A 22712-nucleotide genomic window follows, 5' to 3' on the forward strand; every position below is an offset into this window, starting at 1 on the left:
GCATTAAATTTAATAGCAATAACAGCAATAACAATGATAATAATAATAAGAATAATACCATCATTATTCACTGTGAGGGTGGTGAGGCCCTGGAACAGTTTCCCAGAAAATCTGTGGCTACCCCTGGATCCCTGGAAGTGTCCAAGGCCAGGCTGGAGCAGCCTGGGATGTTGGAAGGTGTCCCTGCCCATGGTAGGGGTGGCACAAGATGATCTTTATGGTCCCATCCAACCCAAACCTTTCTGGGATTACAGAGAGCCCAGAGAGGTGACTTAAATAAACCACCTAATTTGAGGTGGCTAAATTTGGTTGATTTTAATCCTCCCCTGACAGACATTCTAAGAAATACAAGAAACCTGTAATAAAGGATGAACTGGAACATATGGTCTCAAATCTTGAGTTAAGGCTTTCAACTGTGTTACATTCCCCTTGCTTCCATTACTGCCAAAACTGAAATTCCTCAGAGCATGCAGTGGTCATGAAGCTGGCTTGCTATTTAAAACAAAACAAAGTATTTTAGCTGTCCAACTTTAAGATTATTTCCCCAAAGGTTTTTAATTACCATTTCCTTCCTGTAGAAACATGACCAGGACAATGAGGCTATTAGCATTTGGATAATCTGGGTTTGACTGTGAAAGTCACATCACACTGACCTGGACAACACATGAACATGAGTTTGCTTCTCTTTTGGTGCAGAAAATTGTAGGTACCTGTAAGGCTTTTCTGTAAGGCAGTAGTGTGTTCTCTGAAGCACTCTGTGGACTCCAAAATGATGCTGAAAAGGATGTTGGGGCAGTGGGGTGAGTAAAAGTATAAGTATTGCAAAAGCACCCACAATGCCACAAAAATAAGACAAATACTTAAAGTCTTCTGTTTTCTCTCCGAAGTCTTCACTTACCCCAAAAACTATAATAGTTTTTAAAGTTATTTAATTATTAATTAATGAAGTTTCAAGCTTCAGTTATACAACTAAATACTGAATTTTCTCTTAATAGTTTTCCTTCAAATAAGCAATATCTCTGCCTGCCTGGCAGAAAGGAAGAACATCCAGCTTTTACCCCAAATTTTTTTGTCCATTTTCAATTCTTATCAGAAGTACTTTCAGCCCCCTCTTTATCAGAGGTGATTTGTTTAATCCACCAAACTTGCTACTGAGATGCAGCTTCAAGGTGGTTAAAGGCTGAAAGGACAGAGATTACATGTCAGGGAGTGGGGATTGGATGGGGAAGCTGTTCTTTGTAAACCACAGACCACTGGCAGCCCTGGAGGAGATGGACAAAGGGATTAAGTATGGATTTCTATGATGATGAAGACTATGGAGTAGATAAACCAAAGCAGAAGAGACTCAGGTACCAAGAGAGGAATATTCTGTTAGGAATAGCACATGCACAGCTTTTATGACCTTTATGAAGTAACTGCTGTATTAGTCTGTGGCTAATTTTGGACTGCCAGTTCTGCTGTGAGCGCTGACCTTTGACAAAACATTGACAATAAAACCCAGGAGAATGATGTTATCTTAAATTGTGACACCCAGCTGCTAAATTAATGTATGCTGAAACTCTGGGGTTTGCAAAGCCTATTGAAGCCAGTGGAAAGATTCCCTTTGACCTCAGTGAATCATTCCCAAGTGGAAATGGAGCTCCAGTTCCAGTGTCTGGTCTCATCTCCATGCAGACTTGTCCTGGGAGAGACCCCATATCAGCCATGGCTTTTTGTGGGTGATAAAGCTATTGCTGATAAGGCCAAACGTTGTACCCTGAAGTGAGGAGGGGATGAGTTCCTCCATCAGTCACCTGCATCTCAGCTAATCCCCCTCTGGCTTCTCATACTCAATGGGGAGCAATCAGCATTTCATCTGCAACTCATCACTCCAAAATGGACATCTAAAATAGGTCAGATGACTTACATCTAAATTCCTGCTTCTTCCCATCAACAATAAAGGGAATAAAGCCTGAAGTAATTTTCTCAGATTCAAACATGTGGTTGGAAGAATATCACTCTAAGTATCTTCATTAGACTGGCTTTGAAAATGTTGTCTTTTATAGCTGATTGCTAAATCCAACAGCAAAGTCAACACAAGATCCTAATGGAGATAGGTTCAGATGAACCCAGTTGGTTTTGAGTTGTCTTGTATGAACTACAGAGCTTTGCCCCAATAGGATTCTATATTACCAACTGAAAAATATTCCAGTGACAAGACAGACTTTGATGCACCCTGCTCTGGTTACATGTTCTGGATCACAGGCCCAAAATGGTCTTATGCATATTATAAACACAATAACAATAAATGGACAAGAGGCTTTAAGTTATTGCCACTAATGAGGTCTCAGAAAGCTCTCATCCCACTGGTGAACAAACAGGGAGAAATTCAGCACCAACTTCAAACCTAAATGGACATGGCTACAGCAGTCCAGACTCCCATTATGCTTAGTGGAGAATGACTCAATACAGGCAATGGAGACAGGAAATCACTTGTCTAAGTAGAGGAATCTAATTTAAGACAGACTTGGACTCCACATTTTTGGCTGTAGAAAATCCCTCTCCAAATCAGGAACTTGGCCACCAAACTCCAGTGTAGCCATGACACAAAAAAGCCATCTAAAATTAGGAAATTGCTGATGAATCTCATCTACTAGAAACTGCCCACGTGGTTGCCCAGCAATAGCATCCTTACCTGGTTCTTATCCTGACAGGATACAGAGTGATGAGCTGGGTCATGTCCTGAGCCATTAGAACTGCTGTGTCAGGAGAGAATCATTGAACACAGAATTGTTTAGGGTAGAAAAAAGCTCTAAGATCATTGAATGCAATCATAAACCCAGCACTGCCCAGCCTGTCACTAAACCATGTCCCCACGTGCCACAGCCACATGTTTTTTTGATTCCTCCAGGGATGGTGACTCTACCACTGTCCTGGGGAGCCTGTTCCAATAACTGATAACTCACTTAATAAATTTTTTTTTTCTAATATCCAATCTAAACTTCCCCTAGTGCAACTTGATGCCATTTCTTCTTGTCCTATCACTTGTTCCTTGGGAGCAGAGCCCAACTTCCACCTGGCTGCCCCCTCCTGTCAGGGAGTTGTAGAAAGTGAGAAAGTCCCCCCTGAGCCTCCTCTTCCCCAGCCTGAACCCCTTTCCCAGCTCCCCTCAGGTGTTCCTCATCAGATCTGTGCTCCAGCCCCAGCTCCATTGTCCTTCTTCGGACATGCACCAACACCTCATCCTAAGATTAGAAACAAAACAAAATAAGCTTTGAACTAGTAATTTAATTTTCAAGTGAAGTTTCTCTATATATATTTAGTGTTTAAAACAACACTTTTCTAAATGGGCAGGAAAGGTTTTATACTTGTGGGTATGTTCACACTGAGAATAAAAACATACTTTGAGATTTAGACATTTGCCATTAAATGGAAATGCTGAGTTTCAGATAGCTCAAGAAAATTCAGTAAAGCCCTGCAAAGTGATTTTGAACACTTTGCAGGGCTTTACTGAATTTTCTTGAGCTATCTGAAAATTTGGTTGTGCTATCTTAGCACAACCAAACCCATAAAGCTGCTCCAGAAGAGGACATGTAAGCACCACTGCCAGTCTTTGTTGTGCCAGTCTGATCCCCTTCCACCAGATGTTTCTGGGATGACAGTCCAGACAAATTACCTCAAATATAACAGACCCCTTGAGTATTTGAAAAACTCTATTCAGAATCACAGCTTCTAACTTGGCACTTACCTCAAAATATTTCTGACTGTCAGCACCTATTAAAAACAAGAGTAACAATGGTTATTGCCATAATAGCTGTATTTTGAAATCTCAGAGCATTTTGTGAACTTAACAGACATATCTGAGATATATGGATTCATAGCATCTATCAGGGAATGCCAACCTGTTTGGGGAAGATCTGTACTTCTGTTTTTTAAATATCCCATAAAGAAATACTGATAAGGAGTGAATACAGACAAGGAATGAGATTTCTGAAGGTAGAAACACCTGCCACTATCCCATGTTGCTCAAAGCACTGTCCAATCCGGCCTGGAACATTTCCAGGGATGGAGCAGCCACAGCTCCTCTGGGCAACCTGTGCCAGGGCCTCACCACCCTCACCAGGAAAATATAAATATAATGCCTTTAGATATATAATGCCTTTAGACTGCTCAGTCACCCTGGTAATGATCCTACTTTAATGACAAATCCATACCACTTGGTGAATGTCTCAATCACTTCCAATGTGCTGTGCAACTGCCACTTAAGCAAGGCAAAACTATAGGGGGAAAAAATGTTTTGCGCATGCTAAAAGTGCAAAAGTACCTAAAGATGGAACAATCTAATCTGGAAGGAAAATACAAAAATGAGCTAGGAGGGACCTGACATGTTTAGCTGAGGAAAAGGTTGCAAACACAAAATCTTTGGCTTCCCCTTTCCCATAATTTTTCATCATTTTCAATCTTGTCAGCATGAATAATCTTGTTGATTTCTGCTGGGATTTAGAAGCAGCTGCAGAATACAAAACAAAGTTGCAAATCAGTTGGAAGACCATTCATCTATTTTTCTTTTAGCTGAAAGACTACTCCCAGCTGCAGACAAGTAACCACACTGACTATAATTCCATAAACTACATCTGATCACCATATAGTTCAGTTTTGGGAGGATTTTTTAAGAAATCTTTTGAAACACACAAACAAAAAGTTACTTGCATGATATAGCAAACATCTTTCTAGATGGCATCATGAGTGCCAGAGGTTCTCATCTGATTTTGTACAGGCATTAATCTTCTCTGCTCATTCCTTCTGTTTATTTCTGTTCTGGGAAATCAGCCCTGGCCCATGCTAACTCCTAAACTGTACCTGGAAATTTTGTTTGCCTGGATCCAAGTCAGAGTCACCTGGCTATGGAAGGTGTCCTAATCATCCAGTTTGGGAGAGGAACAGGAGTTCACAATAGGGCATGACCAGATCACACCAATAGGCCTCCAACCTGCAGAAAACCCCTGCCACACAAAATCATAGAGTCATAAAAGGTTTGGGTTGAAGGGACATGAAAGCTCATCTTGTTTCAGCTCCTGCCATGGACAGGGAAACCTTCCACTATCCCAGATTGCTCCAAGCCCTGTCCAGCCTGGCCTTGAACTCTTCCAGGGATGTGGCAGCCACAGCTTCTTTGGACAACCTGTGCCTGGGCCTCACCATTGTCAGAGGGAAGAATTTAATGCAAAAACCATGTGAAAAAACAGCTAAACAATCAATTAACATCCAGTTAAAAGTAAATAGAACATTCTCTGTTTTGACTGAGGCACTTTTGCCTTGCTCTGAAAAAAAAATTATAATTATCATGTTTTCAGGTTGATCTCAAACCTTGAGCCAAGGAAGCACCTTTTCCACAAACTAATGATGCTATTTTATCTTATCTGGTGCGGATGTGTTTTTAAAGTTAATTTAAGTCCATTAGGGATACAGAAAAACTAAATGGAGAACTTTTATTGTTATTCACATTCACACAACTGAATTAAGCTTGCAGCCAATATTATCAATGGAGTATAGAGACACATTAGCTGGTCAAATAGAGCAGGCAGACTGCATTGTCAGAATAAAAATCTTACACGCTCCACTGAAGAAAACCTCACCCAGATGGTGAAATAATAAATTCCTGCCACTAAGCAAACACCCTTCCCTGCACCTGTGGGTTACCCAGCAACTGGCAATCTGGCAGCAATACACTTATTTTTATGATTAACCTTGTCAATCCAGAGGCACTTGCTTCCCCAAAGAGCTGACCTTTTCCTACATATTATTTTTTGACAAGCAATGGATCATTACCCTCTGTTACTGTCAGTATTTTAATGTTTAGTTTTCAAATTATTCCAGAAAACAGAGGCACTAACACCCTCTATTAAGATTTCTTCACACTTTCCACAATGAGGTCTTGCTATGCTGAAACTTTCAAATTGAAATTTCTCTTGCCACATTTGTTTCTCTCTCAAATGGCAACAGATCCCAGAACTCAGTTTTGGGCTAACTTTGTTCAGATTGGTGTGGCCTCATAAAACCCAGTCATTTTTGATTCAGAAGTTCTCTGTCTTTCACATCAGAAAGGCACAAGAGAACTTCCCCATCCCTGGAATTGTTCAAGGCCAGGATGGAGGTGACTTGGAACCTGGTCTAGTGGAAAGTGTCCCTGTCCATGGCAGTGGAGTTGGAGTCAATGACCTCTAAAAGATGCTTCCATCTTAAACTATTCCATGATTCTATGAAGAGAAAAAGAGCAAAATCAGTAGAATGGACCATGCTCAATTTGCCAGAGAAAAGACTCTACATTCCCAGGTTTTCCTGAGTTCTACCTCAGATATATTTGTCTCCAGATTAAGGGAAATACTGCCTACGGCAATAAATCAAACTCTGCTTCCAACACTGAGAGCTGAAAACATATAAGAGCACTGCTCTGTTCTCTTATAGCAAGGTGAAGACCTTGAAACACTCTGCAAACAATAGGGATTTTCACAAACCTGCAGAAAAAACAGGAATTGAAATCAAACTTCCTGGCTCCTGTACCCTAAGCATAAGACTGAATTTCTTTCCTAGTCTTGCAGTTTCCACAAGTTCAAGGTGAACTTAGTGATAAGGAGATCTGCTTGGGGCAGAAGGTATTGGAGAGAAGAGTGTGCTGGGATTTTGTGTGACTCTCAATCCTCAGCTGCCTCTCTCTGTGGGCATTTGGTGTGAGAAGGCTCTGTGCCTAAGTGCTGCTCAGCTCTTTGTCCTCACCAATGTGTTTTCTTCTCTTCCCTCTGGAGCAGACTTCAGTGGAGCTGTTTTCAAAAAGGGACAAAAAAAAGAGTCAATGGCAGTGTGAGAAAGAGAAAAACAAACCAGCAGGTTTTACAGTAAAAGAATCCATTTAGTTACTAAGCCTTGATTTGTTACTGCAACATCTGGGCTGAGCAATCCTTCTGGAGATATTTCCCTCTTTATATGAGCTGATATTGATCAATAACTTCATTTTCAAATTATCCAGACCATTTTCTATGCTTTTCCAGCTGGATTTGTATTCAGCTACCACTTCTCTTATTGCCAGACCAAATGCACTTACACTATGCACCTACACAATGAAAGTTTCCCAGGAACAATTCTCTGACTCTCCCTGGTCTAAAGGTGACATTATCTTTTAGCCCTCAACTTTCAGGCCTTTTGTTTAATATTTCCTGCTTGATTTTTTGTTATGTGCCCAGGCTTGTAAAGTGAAGGACACTGATGCAAGACCTTACAAAATTACTGGCACAGGCCTTTCCAACCTACAGGATTAAATGCAAGAGGATAAAAACCACTTGCAGTGACTACACTCTCAAGTTACACTTTTTAGGTCAATATCTTATGTTAGTTGAGGTAAAACTCTGTACCACCATTCTGGCCATAAAAATGGCAAAAATCCGCACTTCAAATAATCACAATTTATTTCGGTTGCTTCAATTTCTCATAGTATCTAATATTTCACAAAATCACAGAATGGTTTGGGTTGGAAGAAACCTTAAGTGTTATCTCATTCCAAGCCCCTGCCATGGGCAGGGACACCTTCCACTATCCCAGGTTGCTCCAAGTCCTGTCCAGCCTGGTCTGGAACACCTCCAGGGATTCAGGGGCAGCCACAGCTTCTCTGGGAAACCTCTGCCAGGGCCTCACCACCATTAGAGAGATTTTTTTTCCCTAATACCCATTCTAAATCCACCCTCTTTCATCTTAAAGCCATTTCCCCCCATCCTATTCCTTACAAGATACTTTCTAAAACTTTTTTCATGCAGGAGTGTGGGCATAAGCACAGTTGCAAGGAGGTTCAGATCACTCCATTTGCAAAACATAGTTTTGTGCAAAGGGCTTGAAAGGAAGAAGATGAAGCCCAGATTGACCAGATTAATTCCTCAGCCATTTCATGGTCACTTTGTTCATTGCATGATGGCATCACGAAGTAGTAGGCTAAGAGAAACAGTCTGCTCCTTTAAGAAAAAGAGTAGAAAGAGCCACTTTTGAAAAAAAAGGCTTGGATTGACATATTTGTAAAGTTTTCACAGAATTTTGCAGGTTTTCTAGTGAGGCAGATATCTTTCAAAGGAGATTATTTTAAAGTTAGGGCTTTTAAAAAAGAAAAATAACCAGTATTTCCAGGTTCTTCCCTTGCAGAGCCTGTGGCTGCAGAGCCATCTTGTGGGGGAGACTCAGTTCTGCCAGGAGGAGACCTTTTTACTTTGGTTTTTTCACATGTTGCGGCTTGCTCGGGCAGCAAAAAGTCTACACAAGACATGCTGCTCACCCCAGCATCTGTTTCACTCACCTTGGAGCATCAACAAGTCTCAACTCTGTAGAGAATCCCAAATTCCCTCAGAGCTGAAACACAGAAGCCAATATTCCTCTCATCTGTTCCTAATTTAATACTCCTAGTTAGGAGGATTTTGGAAATGCTCCTCCCTTGAGGCTTCATCAGTTCTATTTGAAGATAAAAAGATGCCACCTAAATTTCACAAACTGAACAAATGTTCCTATAAATGGGTGCTGCTCCATATACAAGAAGTGCAAGGCTCTGAAATTAAGGCAGATAATTGGTTCCACAATTTTTATTGGGGGAAGAAGACAGGGAATAGGGAAAATTCCTCTCACTGGAGTGGTGAAACATTCCACCCTCTTCTGGAGACACCACTACTGAGTGCTGAGCCTGGAAAATGGAAACTGGGAATCCTCTAGCACTGCAGAATGTGGGATCACAGCTGGGGATGGGGATAAAATTCTGTCAGGAACAGGGTGCCGGGAGCTGGGAGGATCTCTGGGATGGCAGGACAAGGAGCTACTGGAGAGCCCACAGAGATGATGAGGCCTCTGGAGCATCTCTCATGAGGAGAGACTGCAAGAACTGGGCCTGGTTAGTCTGTGGAGAGAAGATTGAGAGGGGATCTCAACAATCTGTGCAAGTATCTCCAAGACAGGTGCCAGGGGGATGGTGCCAGCCTCTTTACAGTTGTGCCCAGCAATAGGACAAGGAGAAGCGGCTGTAAAATTAAACACAAGTTCCACCTAGACGTGAGGAAGAGCTTCTTTACGTTAATGGTGACAGAGCACTGGAGTGGGCTGCCCTGGGATTTTGTGAATTGTCCTTCTCTGGAGATATTCCAAACCCACCTGTGTTCAGCTGCTCCAGGTGACCCTGCCTTGCCAGGGGGTTTGGACTGGATGATCTCCAAAGGTCCCTTCCAGCCGCAAGTCACAGAATTACAGAAAGTTTTTTGTTGGAAGGGACCTCACAGACCACCTCATTCCAGCCACTCTATCATGGGCAGGGACACCCTGCATGTACATAAATTTATAGATGTATATAAATTTATATACATCTCTATAATGTAAATATGTCTGTACATAGGTTCATATATTCTCCACTTTCAGCCCGAACAGCCAAGGAGAACAGGATGAAACTAAAGGTGCTCTTTTATGTTCCCATGAATTTTGTGATCCCTGTCTGCAATCATGTTGTGATTCTTTCTGTACCCAGCAAGGGAGTACCTTATTGTTGGCACAATTCCGATCTTAAGAGTATGATCGGTATTAGCTGAGATCTAATTTTACAGGAAAAGAAGTAACAACCCATCAAAACCGCTTAAAACGGGAATAGGTTTCGCGGAGCATTCGAATAATTCTGCCCAGGGCTGGGGTCTCCCTGGCCCAGGTGGGTGAATAAACGGAGTTTTTAAACCACTTATGAGCACGTTGAAAACTGAACTTTAATGCGTATTTCAGAGTCTCGGGTCCCAGCCCACACATTCCTGAAGCCTCGCCCCCGCCTCCCCCCGAAGCCGGGAGGCGCCGCCCCCGCCCCGTGCGCAGGCGCGCCCGGCCGCTGGTTCGAGTCCCGCGGCGCTGCGGCCCGGAGATGCCGACGGAGCCGGGAGTGGCGGAGGCGGGCGCGGAGGAGATTCCGCCGCCGGCCGCGGACAGCGGTAGGTGCTGCTGGCCTGGGCACGGACCCAGCGCGGCTCCCGCGGCAGTGGCGGTGCCCGAGGGACCGCGGAAAGTGGGGACGGCGGGAACGGGGAGACCTGGCGGGCCCGCCGGGGCATGCGCACTGGGCATGCGTGGGGATTATGGTGGACGCGGTGCCGTCGGGTGTTTCGGGGTTTTATTTTTTAGGGAATTGCGATATTTGTGTCTGTTTCTCCTCGCAGAGCCCGAGGTGTTTGAGATTGTGCTGCCAATCACTATCTTGGTGCTGAGCGATGAGGATTTTCTCGAGGATGATGATAAGGACCACGAAGCGTCCATTCCCGAGGTGGAGCAGGAGTTTAAATTAAACAACAACATTTGCCTAAAAAACGAAGTGGAGCCTTCAAATGACAGCAGCAGTGTAGGCAATTGGGATGCAGACAAGACTGTTTCAAATGAAGATAATTGTATTGAGTACCCTGAGGAGAAATGGCTTGCTGAGAGTGTGTGTAACACATCGAAATTATCCTTAAGTGATGTCCATGATGCAGACTCGGATAAATGTGGTCCAGATTGCATCTTAACTACATCTCCTTGCAAAACAGAGCTTCCAGAGATAGTGAAATACAGTGATGGAGAAGATTGTGCTGATAATGATGGCTTTCAGAAGATTCCTCCTCTCCTCTCCTCTGCTGACAGTGACAGAGCCGACACTTTGGAGACATTGGAAGTGGTACCCAAAGATGAAGAAGAGCCTGTCAGTATTACAAATGCTCTTTTGGATGGCTGTCCAGAGACACAAGCAGAACTTCACAAGGAATTTGAGATAATTGTTAAAATGGAAGGTAATATATTAATAAGATTGTTGCAAGAATTTAAGAAATATGGTAAACCTCAAATTTTTGAAATAAAAAATTATATAGAAAAGCTAAGAAACCAATTTCTTTTAGAGTAAGCATTTTGAATTAGATTCATAAATGCAACAGAAGGAGAATATTGCCTGGAGTATGCTCAGTTCTGTCACAGACTCCTGTGAAAAGCAGTGAAACAACAAAATTTTGTCATTCTCCTCCAATGAGAACAAGGGTGTCCTTTCATCAGGGAAATGTTCCCAAAATAAAAATGCCCAAAAAGCCTGGTATTTGTGAGAATGGAGCATTAGAAAAGCTTGGTGTTAGTACTTTGATAGGAATTCTGCCATGAAGGTGTTCTGGATGTGGTGTTGTCTTGTTAAATTCAGAGTCTTGAGTAAAAATATAAAGTAGGAGAGATGGTGGCTTCTAACAAGGAGCAACATTTCAGTGTTGGGGCAGAGGGGAGCTTGAAGAGAGACATTAGGGAAAAAATGGAGAGAGGGAAATAATAAGGAAACAGAAGATATGAAGAACAAGCAACTCATTAGGCAATTTGGGATTATTACTATGAATTAATAATGAATATTTGTGATTGTATGAAATGTGACGTTTTATATCTCCTTGTAGATTCTGATTCCTCAAAGAATGGAGATGATGAAATTGATTACAGGCAAATAAGCAAATTTGAAGATGAAGCTGTGAGTTCTCTTTTGGAACATGGCTTGAAAGAAGAAGAGAAATTTACCTACAATTGTCCTGATCCATTTCTTAATGAATGTTCCACTTTTAAGGAAAATCTAGAAGATGTAGGGAAACCTGACATGAATGCTTCTACTTCTGCTGAACCAAATACTTCTGAAGAGCATATTTACAAGATGTTAACACCATTCCCTAGGAAAAGACACCAGCAACAAAAAGGTGTTTCTTCTCATGCAAGCCCAGAAGAGTTCCAGAGCCAGCAAGAAGGTTTAAAGTGGCTGAATGATGGTGTGACCATCACACCTCTTCCTAAAACATCTTGTGTTGCAAAGGAGAATGAAAGATCGAGTTTCAAGTGCAGGTTTTGTAGTTCTGTGTTTAAATGCAGTGCACACCTGAAGAAACATATTTATTCAGCACATAAAGATAAGAAAATACATAAATGCTGCTTTTGTAAAAAAACTTTTTTCTTTTCTTTCAATCTTAAGAATCACCTTAAATTTCATAAGAAGATTGCTAGGTTGCAAAAGGCAAGAAAAAATAGAATAAGTGCAAGAAAAGGGAGGCAGAAAGGATCTGAAGGAAAATCTGAGACCAAGAAAAAAGAAAGTAAATACAAGAAATTTTTCATTAAAATTGAAAGGGACTTTACACCTCTGGATGTGCCAGTTAGCTTTTCCTGCAGAATTTGTTTCTTTGTTTCATCCAGTCCTAGGAGTTTCATTCATCACATGAAGGGACACAAGGAGAGACCACCTTACCAGTGCCCTCAGTGTGATTACTCCTGCAGCAGCTTGTCCTACCTGTTAAATCACATGTACTGGCATGCTGGCTACAAGCTCTACCAGTGCAGGTTCTGCACCTTCTTCTCATTGTATTTTGCAAGCATGGTGAGGCACAGCCACGTCCACACAGGGGATAAACCATATTGCTGTGAGCTCTGCCAGGTAGCATTCACCAGCACCTCAGGCTTGGAGAGACACAGGAGGACACATGCAGAGACAGAAACGTGCCAGGCACAGCAACCCAACTGCCTGAGTGGGAGAAAGAGAACTGAAAAGCTTCCAAAGAATTACACGTGTGATGAATGTAACCTGGTGTTCTACACCAAAGGACATCTCAGCTTTCACAAGAAATTTCATGAACAGTTAAAGGCCAGTGGTTACACAAGTCAGAGCAATAAATACTGTACAAGCACAGTAGGCAAAGCTGATGGTGATTCTCAGGGCCATGTTTCTCACTCTGTTTTTGGTAGAGAAAACGATTGTCTGGCTGGGGGAATCCTGGCTTCAGAAGTGGAGTTTGAGCAAGAAGGTGATGTGTGGAACAATAAGAAAATGTGTCCTGGAAAGAAATTCCTTGGAAACAGCCAAGGAGGCAGCAGGTTGGCTATTGCTGGAAACAGATCAGAAGTTCCTCAGACCTCTTACCAAATGGACACCATCACTTACAAAGAGGAGCCTTTCTTCAAATCAGAGACCTCTCATTCACAAGTGCTAGATAATGCTTCATTTCATAACTTTGTGGAAAAGTTGGAGGATACATGTCCTTCTAATTTCAATACATTCCAAACATACAGATGCCAGCACTGCAGTTATGCTACTTCTGTTCCTAAGAACTTCAGGCTACACCTAAAGATACATACAGATGAAAGACCGTTCGTGTGTAAAGAATGCAATGAGACATTTAAAACATCAAACCATTTGCAGAAACACAGCCTTCTTCATGTGAAAAATGGAGAGGAGTTTGGAAGTTGCCTCTTTGTAGAGAGGTGTTTAGAGAAACTTGAATTGCATCGTGAAATCCAGAGAGGCACATACCCAGAAAGGGATTTTGATTCCTGCAAAGGCTCAAACAGCTCCTTGCTTGGTTCAGAAGTTTGGGGAGTTCAGCAAGGTGTTCAGAGGGGCACAGCAAATGATGTACAAGCACAAAGTCAGCCATTACTATATCAGTGTTCAGAGTGCAGCTATGCTACTGCCATTTTAAGCAACCTGGAGCTCCACATCAGAACTCACACAGGTGAGAAGCCCTACAGCTGCCTCGTCTGTCAGAAGAAGTTCCGCACTTCCAGTCACCTCAAGAGGCACAGACTCACGCATTTGAACGTGGGGCATTTCAAGTGCATGAGCTGTGACTACTCCACCAACAAATGGCTGTCCTTGAAGCAGCACCTGGCTTCTCACACCGGGGAGGGAACCTCCTCTCCTGGCTGCTTCTACGAGCACGAGGAGCTGCCTGTCAAGACGTACAGGTGTGAGGAGTGTGGCTATTGCACAACCCACAGCGGGAACCTGAAGCTGCACCTGAGGATCCACACGGGGGAGAAGCCGTTCCAGTGCGGGCAGTGCTCGCTGGCCTTCCGCACCTCCAGCCACCTCAAGCGCCACTGGCTGACCCACCTCAAGCTGCACTGCAGGAGGTGCAGGTACTCCACTGTGGATAAAGCAGCTTTCCAAAAGCACATAAAAACACACAAAAAGAAGCACAGGTGTGCAAAGTGTAATGTGGTGCTGCCCACCAAAAAACTGCTGGAGAAGCATAAGCAGCAGCACGACGCTGGAATGTGAGGTTGAGAATTGGAAGTTGGTGCTTGGCTTTGGGCAGGTTTGCATGTCCTGAGTTTTTTCATGGCTTTACGTTCCTTTGCTGTCCCAGAGCAATGGTTGGTGATGGATGCATGCAGCATTTTGGTTGGGAGAGTGACACTTGGGGTCCTGGTTTGCTGCAGGTGTTTCTGGGAACATCAGTTCTAGCACAGGCTGTGCTAAAGACCTTGGAGACACTTTTTCATCCCTGAGTAACTGCTTCAGTAGAGGTCAGTTATTTCGGCCAGTGTTCATCTGTGTTTAAGCAGTTATTCTGCACCACTTATTTTCTTGTAAAAATTTAATAAGAAAAAAAAAATCTCTTTTCTAACTGAAATGATGTGTAGCAGGAGGGAAGGAAGGGCATGTTATATTTTGTAGTAATAACTTTTCATATAAAAATTATCAGTGCATCTGGAGGCTAAATGCTACCTCCCATCTGCTGAAAGTTGCCTCCTTTACTCCCAGGTGCTTTTTGCAATACTTGTAAGAGGAAAAAAAATGGTATCTCACCAAATTACAGAAACAAAATATGCATGTCATCACTGGGTAATTGTGACATTGAAATGTTTAACATGTGTCTGTATATATAAGATGTTTATTAAGCTGTTACCTTGTCTGTAGTTTTGATAATTTTTTCAGTAGTCTGACAGAAATGGTAATGTCCAGAAACATCTATTTTATGATACTAGGAATCTTTAAATCGTCAATTTGATGTGAATGTCTAATGTTAATATAGTACAAAATGCCTTACCTTTTCTCAGGTTGGTAGTTACTGTGTTGTTTGTTAAAATAGATGAAACACTTTTCAAATAACTTCTGTTAATAATAATTGTGAATGTGTTTAGTTACATTGAAGACCTTCACAGTGTCTGAAATTAAAATTAGTTTAGAACTTTACTTTTAGTCTAAAATATCGTGTGTAAGGACCATTGTACTGTGCAGCAGTTGGTGCAGGGTATGGTGAACCCAGATGGATGCTGCTTCCAATTCATATTCAAATCTAGACAAATCTTTGTTTGCTTTGGAGTTATGCAGTGCTAGGAACTCTTTGAGTGTGGTCAGTGGTTTTAATAACTCTGTTATCCCCTTGTGTGAGGAAAGGCAACAGCAAAGGCCTGGTGCAAACTGTCCAAATGCCACAGCTCAGTCCATAGAGCAGCAGAACAAACCTGTGGTTTAATTTAGAGAATGTAAATGTGGAACTCTACTTTTTCTTCTGCTTCTGGATGTGTGTCCTTCTGTAGAAATACAGATAATGTCTTGTAACATAAGAGACTTTCTGCTAACATTGGAGACAGGTTGGGAAGGGCTGCCCAGAGAGGTATTGGAATTCTCCTCTTTTCAGATATTTAAAAACCATCTGGATGTAATCCTGGACAACCAGCTCTGGGTGGCCCTGCCTGAGCAAGGGCCTGTCTGCCAGACCCCTGCAACCATTCTGTGATTTGGGGGACAGTTTTCCAAGAATGGGTTGAAACTCATGGACACATGAATGTATTTAAGGCCAGATCAGCAGAGATATTCAAGTGACCCAGTTCTTTGCAGCTTCAGTGAAGTCAGACAAGTGTCTGTGTCTGAACCATGGTGGTTACAGATCAGTGATTCAGACCTTGGAGCCACCTAATCCAGTTGTGAGGAAGAAGAATGTTATCCTGTGTGAAGAAAGAAAAGCATTCCTGGGAAATATTGATGGTTACTCAAGCTTGGAGGCGTTTTTACCTGTGTTACATTACAATTCTGGTCATTGATTTGAAAAGAACAGGTACAAAGAGAAAACAAAAATACTGAAGGGATTGTAAGCCTCTATATTAGATGAGACTAGAAAGGCTAAATCTGACAGAGCACTGTTGTTTAAAAGCATGGTGTACAACAATGATGAAAACAGCCTGGTTTAGGGGGATAAATTATCTGCAATAAATTTTTGAAAGAGTTTGTAAATGTAAGTTTCTTCAAATTTTAAGTAAGAACAAGAAGGTACTTTCAGTTAGAGCTTGATTTTATAAAAATAATTATTCCTAGTCACTGCCTCTAATAAAAATAAGCAGTTCAATGACTCCTGATGTTGCTTTCTGTTCCTTATGCACTGCACTGGATTTTTGGGGTTTCAAAGGTATTCTCAGTCTACTAAGTCAGTGAAATTTAAAGATTGAGGCATATTCAGTTTCAAATAAGACATGGGCTGTTGTTGGAATTATTTTTTTTTTTGGTAGCTAGAACTGTAATATTTTTTATTCCTGCAGTTTAAACAAAAATCAAAGCCTTTCCTAAATCATAATATGAAGTTTCCTAATTAAACCTGAGAAGTTTCATAATTTTCTCCATGAACATATCCTGTATTTGGACAAAACATGGAAATGTAGCAAGACAAATTGAGCAAAAAACTGTCATTTCACCTGCTGTGCATCTGGTAATTAAATTATTACAAATTAAACTGGAGGTGATATAAATGAACAATAGTGAGTCAGACCTGTGTGGTGTGGCGGTGCCTCCTTCTGTTTGGGCCACACTGTGGTCTCACAAATGATTGTTAAGGCTTGGCCTTGACAAGCTGAGCTGAGCTCCTCTTGAGCTTGTCCAAAACACTGTCTGCTCCCAGGAACTTGTGCTGGCTAAGGAGCCCTCTGGGTTTTAAGAGCCTTTGTGAACTTATTTTTCTTACCTGAATAACCATTGATGTGGAACAACTTTTTTGTTTTTGAACTTTCAGAGAAAGTTACCAACCTGAATTGCAGCCAGGGAGGAAAATTGCTATGAGCAAAGCCAAGTCTGTTGTGACTCTCTAAGCAGGGGTATTTTAGGCCCTCTGAGCTCTCCAGACTGCAGCAGGCTGAGAGCAGCACTTCCCACTGAGTGGGGCCTCTCTGAGCTCCCAGGCTGGAGAGCCTGGGGCACCACAGCTGAGGGACAGTGACAGGTCCTGAGCTGAGATCCCCACTCCTTGAGACTCAACCCTTCACCTGTTGGGAGTGACATGAGTACCTGCCTATGAGAAGTTCCCAAATTCAAGTATGTAGCTTATATACGCTCCTTTGGTGTGCGTGTGTGAGTGTTAATATGCAAATGCACTATCAAGGTTGCTCTCTTGTAGAATCACAGAATAGTTTTGCATTGGCACCCTAAAGATTATCTTGTTCCACCCCTTGCCATGGGCAGGGACCCCTTCCACCATCCCAGGCTGGTCCAAGCCCTGTCCAACCTGGCTTTGAACACCACCAGGGATCCAGGGGCAGCCACAGCTTCTCTGGGCACTTTGTGCCAGGGCCTCACCACCCTCACAGCCAAGAATTTATTCCACACATAAACGCATGAGGCTTTTTCCTGAAATTAACAAAATACCTTGGGAACACTGGGGAGATGTGATTTCTTTCCGCTGTCTCTTTTGCGTCCCTTGAGGGAATTTGAGGAGTTTAATAAACGCCCAGTTCCTCCTTTCGTTACCGCCCGGGCCCCTCCGCCGTGCGCTCCTCCGGCCGGCAGGGGGCGCGAGCGCCGCCTCAGGACACGCGGGGGGGCTGCGCATGCGCGAAGCGGCCGGACCCGCTTCCCCGCAGGAGCAGTGGCCTCGCTTCCCTTGGAAAAGCCGCCGGACCCGCTTTCCTGGGAAAGCCGCCGGACCCGCTTCCCGCTTTTCTAGCAGAGCAGCCGGCCCCGCTTCCCTCGCCCTCGGCACCCGCCGCCCCTGAGGGCGACCGTGCGCCGTCTCGGCCGGCCCCGCTGACCCCAGTGGCGCTCCCTCCCCCTCTCCATTCTCTCACTCCAGGGGCTCGTCCCCGCCTCCCTTCGCCGCCAAGATGCCGCGGATTATGATTAAAGGCGGTGTGTGGCGGAACACCGAGGTAAGACTCGGCGGGGTCCGAGCCCCCGTCCCCCCTCAGGGCCGGGCAGGTGTGGGGGGGGGGGGTGAGGGAGCCCTCCCTGGTGCGCAGGCGCGGGAGGGGGCGGGCGCCATGTGCGCCTGCGCGGGAGCTCCGGGGTTGGGGTGTCCCGGGGCGGGGTCGGGGCTGCCGGAGCCGCTGTGCCGGGACATCGGAGGGGTTGGGGACGGCAGGAGAGAGGGCAGGGAAGGGTCTGGAGCACAGGTGTGATGAGGAACAACTGAGGGAGATGGAGGGGCTCACCCTGGGGGGATTTTCTGGCTCTCCACAATTCCCTGACAGGAGGGTGCAGCTAGGTGTGGGTCTGGCTGTGCTCCCAGAACACGAGGACATGGCCTCAAGGTGCACCAGGAGAGGTTTAGGTTGGACGTTTGGAAGAATTTTTTCTCAGGAAAGGATGATTAAACATTGGAATGGGCTGCCCAGGGAGGTGATGGAGTCGTTGTCCCTGAAGGTGTTTAAGGAAAGCCTGGATAAGGCACTGAGTGCCATGGCCTCATTGACATGTTGGTGATCAGATGTAGATTAAACTCAGTGATCTGAGAGGTCTTTTTCAACCTTACTGATTCTCTAATTCCTTGCCTCTATGTTGGGTGCATTCCCCAGTAATCTGTGCCTTCCTCCTTCCAGTGCACAAAGGTCACAAGGTCACATTGGTGTTTTTGCCTTGGGCTGCAGATTGGGAAGCGCAGCAATGTGTGTGTGTTGTGTCCTTCTGCCCCAGTGGAAGCATGGGCTGCGCTGTGCTTGGAGATGTCCCTCTCGCAGGCTAGAGTGTAATTTGTGCTGTGCAGATTTATCATGCTCTAGGGGAATGAGGCAGCAGGAATCTCTTCCCTGTAAAGATATTTCCTAATGTGGAAATAGCAAAGGCAGAGTTATACAATTTTTAGGATTGGAAAAGAGTTAACATCACCAAGTGTCCAGCCATCAACCCAGCACCACCACCACCATGTTCACCATTTAACCCATCCTTAAGTGTCATATCCATGTGGTTTTTTATCACTTCCAGGAATGATGACTCTAGTACCACCCTAAGCAGCCTGTTCCAATGCTTTACCACCCTTTCCATGGAAAAAAAAAACCCTAATAACTAATCTAAACCCGTGCTGCAACTTCAGTCTGTTTCTTGTCAGTGTGTGTGGACTCTTCATCTGCAGCCCCAAGAATCCTGTACACAGAAATTGCTGTTCCAAAAAAGAACAATCCCCCTCCAATTTTGCTCTCACAGGCTTTCAGAACCACAAGTGGTCATGAAAAAAATAAATAATATGAGAAATCAAGGATGTCAGTTTTATTACATGCATGTTTAAAGCAAAAGGATGTGCCTGGCACTGTGAAATACAGAACTCTGTCACTGCATACTGTGAACACCAGGCATGTACGTGGTTCCAGGAAACAGTGGGGAAAAAGCAATAGAGGATAAAATGTGCTGTGTGTGCTTTTAAGCACTTGTGCTGTATCAGTGGTGTGCCAGGAGGCAGCTAAATTTGGGGTCAGCAGAGGACAGGAAAACTCACATTGTCTTCACCCCGTTCTGAGGGTCTCCATACTTGATAAATTTTGGTGACAGCTGAAGAGAAAGAGCAGTGCATTAAATGGAATCACAGAATATCCTGGGTAGGAAGAGACCCACAAGGTCCATCAAGTCCAGCTCTTGCACAGAACCCCCAAAAATCCCACCCTGTGCCTGAGAGCATTGTCCAAAAGCTGCTTGAGCTCTGGCAGGCTCAGAGCTGTGGCCGCTGCTCTGAGGAGCCTGTTCCAGTGGCCAAAGAGATCCCTAGTTCATCAGGCTTTGTGACCCAGAGATAAAAGAGGTGTTGGGGGATTTTTTGGTTTGTTTTTAACATTTTGATGATACATACAGCATTAAAGACAGAGAAAGGGGAATCAGGTGATACCAGGTCATTCATAAAATGATCCATTACATACAGAAAAAGCCTGTTCATGTCAATGGTACAGCCCTTGTATGCCATAGAGCACCAAGTAAGTTAAAAAACACACAGGGGAGGATTTATTATTTATTTCAGAACAGTAGTCACATGAATTGTTGCCTGTAGCAGCTCAAGCCAGATCAATAAGCTCACAGTTAAAGCTGTTGTTCCCTGGGAGGTGTCAGGGGAGACAGTGTCAGACTCACTGAGCTCTCACTGGGTACAGGAGAGGGATGTGCGTGGTTGACAGGGCTGTAAGAATAGTTTTAATGCATTTAAAATACCAGTTTCTGTGAATAAACCAGAAATATTGAACCCATCTGTCGAGAAAGGGAGAGAGGGATTGATGGATGGATTGACAGACAATTGACAGCACTTCTGGCTTTTGGACAGACTTAGTGCACACTTCATTGTATGTGAACAACCTGGCTCCCAAGCTGAATCTATCACATTTTTATTCCATTTGTATTAAAATGTGAAAAATAGATAACTTTACAGTATTATTTAAAACAGGGCAGCCAGGGATATCTGCCAGTCTTACTTTTTTCCAGTTGTGATGTCATTACCAGACAAACACCTCCTTGCCTCTCTTGCCATCCTTCAGGGAAGACATACAGAGCCTTTGAGTGAACACTAGTGCATTAGAGAGCATTGAAAATAATAATTTTGGAAGTTCTGTTGGCTATCTGAAGTTTGGAACAACAATCATGTGTCTATTTCATTTAATCTTTATGGATTTCATTGACCTTTGAAATACAAATCCTCATTTTTCTTGAGAATAAAATGGAACAGAAGTAGCAGTGTTATGCTGTGTTATGCTGTGTTATGCTGTTTCCTCTGGGACAGCCCATGAAATTTGCTATGTTCTTCTTTGCTTGAGCTCAGACTTTCTGTGTTGCAGTCCATAAGGGTATTTATTTATGGTTTTTTCAAGGATGAAATTCTGAAAGCAGCTGTTATGAAATATGGCAAGAACCAGTGGTCTCGAATTGCCTCATTATTGCACAGGAAATCAGCAAAGCAGTGCAAAGCCAGATGGTAAGTGAGAGGTGCTGTGCCTGGGAATATGACCTTCATAATTAGTGGAAATTTAGGAAAAAATGCTACCACAGACTAACTTATGTCCACAGACCAGCAACAGTTTTAACACTGTTTGATTTTATCATGGAAACTTCAAATTCTTATTGCTTGAAAGTAGTTGGAAAAAAATAGCCAGATCTTCTGTTTGCCAGTCACTGCAGTGTAAGCAAATGCAGGATCAGTTTAAAATATAAACATTAGTTTTTCCCTTTATTTAAACATGTTTTAATTAGTGGATATTGCCAAGGAAGTAAAATTGTAAGATACTAATCTCTCTTATATATAATTTTCTAATTTCATGTAATGGGAGTTTGGCTTGAGAGTAAACATTAAGAAATTGCACTGTGAAATTTAGTATTTTATGAAAAATAGGAGCTTTAAACTGATGCAGCATAAATGTATTTGAGAATCAGACTTAGTTTCTCAAGTACTGAACTACACATATTTAGTAAGAATACTTCTTGTAGAGATAACAGTACTGGCACAGTTGAGGATTAGTGAGATAATTATTGATGTCTCCAGACCAAACAATTCTACCATTTCTCTATCTTTGATAGTTGCAATTTTTACTTTTTTCAGGATTAATTCTGTGACTCTTTACTTTGCCAGAATAGAGATGGGAAAAGGAAGAAGAGACAGTATCTGTGTGAAAAGGGCTGTATAAATAATACATTTTAAAGCTGAAATACATATGTCATGAAAACCCTCTTGAAGACAAATCAAGGGATAACTTGGATGTGTCATCCGTAATTTTTTCCCTCACCACAGGTACGAATGGCTGGACCCCAGCATCAAAAAGACAGAGTGGTCTCGGGAGGAGGAGGAGAAGCTGCTGCACCTGGCCAAGCTGATGCCAACCCAGTGGAGAACCATTGCCCCCATCATTGGCAGAACTGCTGCACAGTGCTTGGAACACTATGAATTTCTGCTGTGAGTTTCTGCTTGCCTAGAGCAAAATCTAGCCAAGAATACCCAAAAAATCTGAGGAGTTGTAGCAGTGTGTCATTCCCTTCTTCCATGGTAAATTAGGGTGGTTTCAAGCTGACTGAGTCCTTTTGTAAGCAAATCTTTAAAGATTGTGTTCAGTCACTTGTGTCTAGCATGAAAGCAGCTCCTGGAACCTGGAGAGCAGCTTGGATAGGGACAGGTGTATCTCTTCCTGCTTTGGTCATTCTGGCTAAGGGGTCATCAAGATTTATGCTTTTATTAGGCTCTTTGGGCATTTTTTGACTGGCTGATTAGCAGGAGTGGGTATGTGAGAAAGAAAAGAGACATAAAACATCTGTTGAAGTGGCTGAATGTGCAGATACCAAGGGATTTCTTTTGGCCACAAAAAGAGAAAGAACGTGCTGTTTTCCCTTGTGAGCATTCTTAATTCTGGTGCAATTGGTTGAGTAGAAAAAACATAACATAAAACTTGATTTTTTAATTTTGCACACTGCTGGAATTCTTGTTTTTATTATTAAAGATTACCTGAGGGGATTTCTTTACTAGCTGTATCAGTGTTGTATTTTATATAATATTTTATTGTTGTAATGTAGTACTGTGTTGGTTTCTTTCTCTTGTCTTAAGATTATGGAACTGTACCACATCTGTGAATTGTACAACAGATTTACTGTATTGTACAGAGCACAAGGGTATTGCTTTATCATCAGTCTTTGGAGACATTTAAGTGGTGGTTGTTATGAGTCTGGGAGAAAACAAAGAGCTGGAAAACAAACACCTGCAATG

At 43.0% G+C, this 22712-nt stretch overlaps 2 protein-coding genes across 2 annotated transcripts in view; both read left to right on the forward strand.

Moving 5' to 3' along the window:
• Nucleotides 1–1290: 1290 nt before the first annotated feature.
• On the forward strand, nt 1291–14145 carry LOC128947451 (zinc finger protein 43-like). The gene is made up of 4 exons (XM_054291711.1): nt 1291–1349; nt 9763–9962; nt 10188–10790; nt 11427–14145. Exons 1-4 carry the CDS (start codon nt 1291–1293, stop codon nt 14066–14068), a joined length of 3504 nt encoding a protein of 1167 aa, XP_054147686.1. The 3' UTR covers nt 14069–14145.
• A 3475-nt stretch (nt 14146–17620) lies between these two features.
• The window catches only part of CDC5L (cell division cycle 5 like), a 32318-nt gene continuing 27226 nt past the window's right edge, over nt 17621–22712 (forward strand). Inside the window, exons 1-3 of the mRNA XM_054291755.1 lie at nt 17621–17925; nt 20836–20939; nt 21750–21911. Of these exons, the coding sequence (XP_054147730.1) occupies nt 17881–17925; nt 20836–20939; nt 21750–21911 (311 nt within the window). The 5' untranslated portion in view covers nt 17621–17880. The remainder of the gene's footprint in view (nt 17926–20835; nt 20940–21749; nt 21912–22712) is intronic.

The sequence above is a fragment of the Melozone crissalis genome, unplaced genomic scaffold (genome assembly GCF_028551555.1).
Source record: "Melozone crissalis strain CALT ecotype California unplaced genomic scaffold, PUWL_Pcris_2 ptg000106l_1, whole genome shotgun sequence".
In the NCBI taxonomy this organism is placed as follows: domain Eukaryota; kingdom Metazoa; phylum Chordata; class Aves; order Passeriformes; family Passerellidae; genus Melozone; species Melozone crissalis.

Bases quoted from the DNA above. Each gene is read 5' to 3' on its own strand.
- LOC128947451 (XM_054291711.1), top strand. From the start codon at position 1,291: ATGGATTTCTATGATGATGAAGACTATGGAGTAGATAAACCAAAGCAG. The intron at 9,963-10,187 runs GTAGGTGCTGCT...TTCTCCTCGCAG, and splicing joins GCCGCCGGCCGCGGACAGCG to AGCCCGAGGTGTTTGAGATT. The intron at 10,791-11,426 runs GTAATATATTAA...ATCTCCTTGTAG, and splicing joins GATAATTGTTAAAATGGAAG to ATTCTGATTCCTCAAAGAAT.